At 42.4% G+C, this 7,500-nt stretch overlaps 1 protein-coding gene across 1 annotated transcript in view; it reads left to right on the top strand.

Annotated features, from left to right (window-relative positions):
* The window catches only part of tspoap1 (TSPO associated protein 1), a 93,328-nt gene that overhangs the window by 52,254 nt on the left and 33,574 nt on the right, over nt 1-7,500 (top strand). Inside the window, exon 6 of the mRNA XM_030792949.1 lies at nt 7,013-7,174. Coding sequence (XP_030648809.1) covers nt 7,013-7,174 — 162 coding nt within the window. The remainder of the gene's footprint in view (nt 1-7,012; nt 7,175-7,500) is intronic.

Genomic DNA, 7,500 nt, shown 5'->3' on the forward strand with positions numbered 1-7,500 from the left:
CCTCCAAACTTAGCAAAGAATAATCTGCAGTTCATTTGGTCTATGGATTATCAGTTGCCAAGCAATGGCAACTGAAAATGTATAGTTTGTTGTACTTAAAAGAAAAGTTACATATTGATTGTCCCCAGGTGATTCATAGACCCTTTCACAGCTGGTTGTCGAAGATGATGCAGTTTCTAATGAACACACATTTTAGAAACAGACACGATGACAGAGAGAGAATGAACACACTGGGCATCCCGTAATACCCTGTCATTACCCACAGACACGGGTAATGACGCGTCTCTTCATATTTGCGAGCGCATATTTGGGCTAAATTTGTAACAAAATTCTGACTAATCGAAAGAGAACGACGACAGTGAAATTGCACTCGCAGAAACTCTTACGTCATCCCTCACCGCCTCATTTCATTGTAGGGAAAACAGTCATTCGTGAAATGACAGGTAACTACCAAAATAAAGGAAACAAATAAATTAGCAACATTATAACATTAAACATGTCTCAGCTACAAATAGTGGCCCAGGTACTGAACTCTAATCAGTACTGTTAGCATTACCCTTTGACTCAGTGTAATAAATTCATTTATGAGCTGGGTAGACTAGCTTTTCTCCAGGGGTAAACCACCAGTATTTTTATTTTCCTCGCTTCATTGACCTCAGTTGGGGCTGAGGTCACAGTGAGTAAATGTAAGTACCAGTAAATGCAGAGTCATTCTGAGTGATTACCATCTTCCTGGGGTGAAGCGTTTTGCATCGCGACGAGAGGGACTTTTCCAGGGACGGCAGCCACCCCCGTCACAGGGCATGAGAGGTCACCAAATGGTTTGGTGTTCATGACAGGGCAGTGAACCACGTGCCACGGCTGTCTGCGATGAGACGTCAACCCAGAAGTCACCCTGGGCCATGACATGGATTTCGAGCATGGTACAAGGTGCCCTTCCCAAGACCCTGCTCCCAAAACCGGGTGTGTGAACGCCTCCCGTTAAAGTTTCAATAACCACACTCCCCTTAGGCCGTCCCCTGAATACGCAGAGGGGTGGACGAAGCCGTAGGACCTGTGATCCATTGTGGATAATGAATGGGTGTTAAGTGAGGTGGTGTGCTCGGACAGAGCTTAATGTGTGTGGCGTTATACTGGTGTGGATGTTGTTTTCTGCTGTTATATAAAGGCCTGCCTGGCTGTCTCTAATCTGTCGCATAATGAGCTCATTCCCCTATCATGAACTTCGGCCCGAGCGTGTTAGAAAAGAGTGAGTGAGAGAGAAAAGAGAGAGAGAGAGGGAATGGAGTGTGTGTGTGTGTGTGTGTGTGTGTGTGTGTGTCTGTGTCTGTGTCTGTGAGTGAAAGTGAGTTAGAGAGAGTGAGAGACAGAGAGTGGGTTATAAATACTGAGGGTTATAGTAAGGAATTCTTTTAAAGACATAGTTGCTGTCTTGACTGACTCTGTGGAGACTTTTTGATCTATGTGCAAAAAAAAAAAGCCCCTCTTTGTCTGAGACTAACAGAAAACAGGAAGTCCAATTCAGGAGCTTCAGCCATAGGTCGTTTTAGACTGATCTGGTGTCTTTTCCCTTATTCCATGTCTTACCATTTCTCAACGCATGTGGATTCTGCATTGTCATCACAATTGAAATTAGTACCGCAACCAAGACTGTGGCCATACATTATACAAAATATAGACATTTGAGAGGAAAAAAAACAAACCCAAAAATTGAGAGAATGTCCAAAAATGTCCACCTGCATGCAAAAAATATTGAAAACATCTGTTTGCGTTTCTGTGGGAAGAACGAATTACTGTGGAGCTTGTCTGCGAATGTTTATACGAGCAGTTTTCTAATTTCGGCTGCAGCTTTGAATTGAAGCCATGGGATTGTGAGCTGACTGATATCATGGAAATGCATCCAATTTACTGAGCACTTTAAGTTTCTTTGTGAAATTTCCACACTGTCTTTAAAGCTGGGATAAGAATGACAGTAGTGGTAATCTGTCATTTGTGACACACACACACACACACACACACACACACACACACACATACTCACACCCAGAAAGAGACCATGATGTACGCACGCTAATCCCCTCTCTGACAACAGAATGGTACAGTCCGGTAATCCTCTCTGTGTTGCCGTGGTAGCAGTTAGAGGGTTTTGGATGGTAGGTAAGACTCCAGCTAAAACCAAAGACTTCACCACCTCTCCCTACTCTGGATAAACAGGGGCTGGGGAACCCTTTCGCACTCCAACAGGTCACAAGCAAGGGGTAGGTCTTACTGCTGCGTGTGTGTGCGAGTGTATGTGTGTGTGTGTTTGGGTGTGTGTGTCCTATGTGTGAGTCATACATGCCTGTGTAAATGCATACGTGTGTGTGTGTGTGTATGCATTTAAAGAAAGCACTTTTCAGATTGTCATCTACGCAGGCAACAGTGATAGCATTAGCTCTTCACACACAAATACTGTAACTGTGAAATACTGTGTTAGTTCTAGAAATATGTGCATTGAATGTCACATAGGTTATTGCACTGTCCGGTGTCCTGTACAAGCCTGCCACTCGTGAGTAAGTGTGTGTGTGTGTGTATCTGTATGATTACAGCACAGCCGCTCCACGCTAAGTGGATTTCTGATTCAGATCGTATAGCTTTGTGGCTTTTCAATACACATCTCTCTAAATCCTCTGTTTGTCCTCCACATTGTGTTTGAATGTGTTCCTGCACATGCACGCATGTGCATACACATAGAGACACACACACACACACACACACAAACACACATTCATATATTTACACTCTGTCTCTGTCGTAAAGTGTTGGGTGAGTCACTGAGGCCTAGCAGTGATGCCTCTTAAAAAATCTCCTTTCTAAGTGTCGCACTTTTTCAGCACAGCCAGATGTTGGATTTTGAATGACAGGTAAAGAGTTAGGGTTGAAAGGAGTTGTGTTACCCCTCACCTTTTTTGCCAGTGTTTTTTTAATTCATTAAATTTTTTTTAAGCATATTGACATGTGTTAAAAAAGCAAAACCAACCACCGGCCTAGCCAATCCATTAAGTTCCTTTTAAAAGCAGTGATCCAGTTACTGGTTTGGATACTCCACGAGGATTACTGCAATGTGCTTACGGCTAGCAGGCCCTGCTGCAGAGACCTGAGGGCCTTAGTCCAACACAGGGACCGGATTCAGCTGCAGCTTTCGCGTTTAGCACAGTGACTGGACATATATGATTTTAACAGGTGGAGAGGGAACTGGAAATTTAGCTTTAGCGTAGCGTTTTAGCGTTAGCGCAGGTTCTTAGCACAACGTTGCTTTAGCATGTTTTACAGGAGAATAAATGTGCTGTAGCTGTAGCATTTAGCACAAGTATTTGGGTTGTTTTAGTCTTAGCATTTAGCACAGGGACGTTGTTCTGAAAGATTTCTAGATCATAAAAGCCTGTGTGTGTATCAGCATTTAGTGTTAGACACATACTGCAGCTGTAGCAGTTAGCACAGAAACTTCTGTTCTCTATATAACAAGCACAATTCTGTATAGCTTTCTCACATATAACATGTTGGCTTTATCTTTAGCAGAGAAGCTGGATGTGTTTGTGCTGGGGGCCTGATTGTATTTTCAAAGGGACTGGAGTTCTGGTATCTTTTTTACCACCCTAGCTCCACAATGAATTGGTCTGTACCTGTCATACCACAACAGAAAGCATTCTAACTTAGACAATAGAGTAGAAACTGTACTGTAAGGCCTGGGAATGCCCCGGGAGAGGTGGTCTGTAGGTACTGCTCTGGATGGGGGACTGAAGAGAGTCAGGGTTTGGGTGATTAGCCACTGAGTATTCTTGACTGGGCAGTCCAGTGGCCACTGGGAGGGTCAGAGTTACATGTGCAGAGTATCTGTCTGAAGCAGTGGGTAGCCAGGGACACTTATGAGAAGCCTCTGCAGTGTAATATCTGTTTTATTTAGTAAACCTGGATTAGGAACATGGTGTCCTTTTGCTCTAAAAGAAAAAAAAAAATTTGGTACAGATTCTGTCGGTACGCTTTGACGTGTGCGTGTGCACGTAAAACATCTCAGTCAAGTGTGGGATGGGACAGGGTTGCTTGTGCTTGTATCCATTTGACAGACTTTGGATATGAATGGGATTTTCAGTGCTGGTTTACATTGTGCGGACAGCCTATGCTCCAGTGCTCCGATGTATTTAGTAGTTGATGTGATTGCTCAGACAGGGTCTCAGACATGCCATCTCCTGTCCTGTTATTTATAGGTGTAAGACACCTAGTCTAGGTTTTGAAGAATGACTGGGTAATTTGAACAGCCATGTCTTAGAATAGATGGGGGAACAAGAGATCAGCTGCAGGATAGAAGTAGAAATAGAAGATTTCAATAAATGCAGGTGTTTGCTTGTGTGTACGACAGCCGTAAAACTCATTCAGGTGTTTCCAGAAGAGACAGCGAAAACACAAGATTGTGACTCCCAGGCTGTCGTGACGAGGCAGTCGTCATGGTAATGGGGGAAGCCTCTCTGTTTGCAAGAGTGACGTGTGTGTTTGGAGTGAGTGCCACCCAGAGCGGGTCAGATAGGGTCAACCCAGGATCACTCACTGTGAGCCCAATTGACTTGCAAACACAAACAACACTGCCACAGGAACACACGCACACACACTTTCACTGTTTAAACGACACCCTGGAAACATGGGAGGGCGGTTCATCCAGAGGGATTCTTCTATGGATTCAAATAACTATACTTTATAATAAATAGTAATAATAATAATAATGCATCAACTGGCATTCCTGAGATGCATTTCACTTCTGTACTATTCACTTCTCTACTATTGTCATTCTAAATACTCAATGTTTGCATTTTTATGTTTTTGATTATTCTGAATTTTAATTTTAATGTTTACATGAAGGAACGGTTTATTCTGTCTCCGGATATTGGGTTTTAGAGCAACTTTTATATTTCATAGAGATCGTAATGGTGTATGAGATGCTTACCTCATTCATTCATTCATTCATTCATCTATCTATCTATCTGTCTGTCTGTCTTCATGCCTCTCTGTCCATTTGCACATCCATTCATACATCTCTGCACATATGCAGACACACACTCACATATATATATATATATGTGTGTGTGTGTGTGTATATATATGTATGTATGTATGTGTGTGTGTGTGTGTGTATATACATACATACATACACACACACACACACACACACACATATATATATATATATATATATGTGTGTGTGTGTGTGTGTGTCACATATAAATTATAAATCTCTGCAGGAGAGAAAGTTGAGGAAAAAGAGAAAAGAATGTGAAGGCCTTGAGCTGGATTTTAATGAGCTCACTCACTGACTGTGCCAAAGCTCAGTGGCCGGCGGCTCAGGAGCGGTCTGGTCACTGTGTAATGACAGACCTGCCTGACGATGGAGCCTTACCAAAGGCAGCTGTGTTGGAATGTTACAAAGCCTTTGTAAGAGCTGCAGTGCTGTGTGTCATTTTGTAATCCTGTGTGTGTGACACAGTGATGCAGCTATCATGTGCAAGAATTTTACTGAGAACCTTTACACTTAATGTGTGTGTGTGTGTACAGGTGTTCTTGTAACAGCGAGGACAGTATGTGAATAGAGGGTCCTCACAAGTATAGAAATACGTTACACATTCTCTACTCACAAATTCAGGCTCTTTTATTGTTGTTATTGCTTAAGGTGTTAATTTGGTTTGAGTTAGAATTAGTTTCATACTTTTTTACTTCTGGTAAATTGGAAGTCAGTAGTTGCTACTCAGTACTGTCGTAAGACTGTGTGTGTGTGTGTGTGTGTGTGTGTGTGTGTGTACGCATGTATGAGTTTGTGTATGTTACTATTATTAGTGTGCACATTAGCCTATATGTAAAGTAGGATAACACTTTATTGATCCCCAGGTGTGGAAGTTTGTTTTATGTTGCCGTAGAATTTAAACTGGATTCAGAAAGATTCTGACCAATGAACAATACCAAATGACACAAAGTAAAATGATATCCCTTTGTTCAAGTAACCATTTTTGCATGTTCACCTTAGAGCCTGATTTTAAATTGCAGTAACAGGTAATGGCTAATGGCGCTAATGGCTAACGTTAGCGCCCCTCCTCGCGGGGCATTTGATCCTGTTAGCAGGTTACAGCCTTGGCCGCGCTGGTACAGTACCTCTGAGCGCATAAGTAGGTGTATCCTCTAAACTTAGCCCCTGCTTCTTGCCTCTTACCCTTCTGAAGATAGAAGAGCAGATAACAGTGTCACCTGTTAACGTCCTCTTGGAGGTTAACGCTATGACTAGCGTTTCTCGAACAGCTCTGGCACATCCTCGCTCTAATCGACGTTACACACCGTCTCGAGTCGAGAACCGCCTGGCAGAATGAGAACCGCGTGCCGCTTCTGCTGAATTTCTTTGCCACATCAAAGGCAATCCATGCAAGGGAAATGAAAATGATTGGAAGAATTCCCCTTTCATTCCCATTATCTATGCAAATAAGCGCTTGAATACGCATCACAAGTACATTGTGACTTTGTCTGCTTTTTCAGATGTATTTATGCCAGTACTTTGAGGATGTATTCAAGATATACTGTATATGCTAACACACTTACACTTAACTAACTTAGGTTACCCTGTAAATGGCTTTGAAGGGAACAGTTTTTTTTTTTCTAATGTGGTGGACAGTGTGTGGATCTGTGTATCTCTGTACTACTTTGTACCTCAAAGTCTCATTCTAAGTCTGTTAGAGGTCAGTTGGTTCACAATTATATCATGTTTTGAAAATAAGGGATTTTTTTCTTTCTCCAAAAAATGTTCCTTTCACATGTTAGTTTCAACAGATGGACTTGTCTTAATTCTCCATTTCTGTGACGATTTCACTACCTCTTTTGTCTTCCTCTTTCTTAGTTTGACACATAGTTTCACCTCTCTCTGTATCTGTCATGTATTTTGTATAATTTCATCTTTGTGGTCTGAATAATTTATAAATACTGCACTTTTTTTTGCCCCTGCTAGGCAGCACCTGAGACCCCATCTTCAGTATTAGATGAGGCCCCTGCTAAGGGGGAGGAGACTCCTGGAGAGGGGGAGGAGTCAGGGGCACAAGTGACACAAACCCAGGGTACGAGCTTTGCCAAACAGGAAGAGCAGACAGAGGAACAACGTCTACAGTTGCTGGTGAGGGACATTTTATGTTTATTACACACACACACACACACACACACACACACACACACATTCGTTTCCCTACATACAGGTGCACTTTTGCACACATACACATATAATACCAACTCTTACATCACTTTTCAGACTCTCACATTGGGGTTACAACATGACACTTGATACTCCCCCCCCACCCTACACACACACACACACACACACACACACACAGAGTCAAGCTCACACTCACATGCTCTAAATGAACCTGTATGCTGTTTATTTGGCCTAGCTGTCACTTATCATAACAATAACAGTGTTTAACCTGAGCAGTGATCAGTTTAAAT

This window comes from Chanos chanos, chromosome 15, assembly GCF_902362185.1.
Source record: "Chanos chanos chromosome 15, fChaCha1.1, whole genome shotgun sequence".
Taxonomy (NCBI): Eukaryota; Metazoa; Chordata; class Actinopteri; order Gonorynchiformes; family Chanidae; genus Chanos; species Chanos chanos.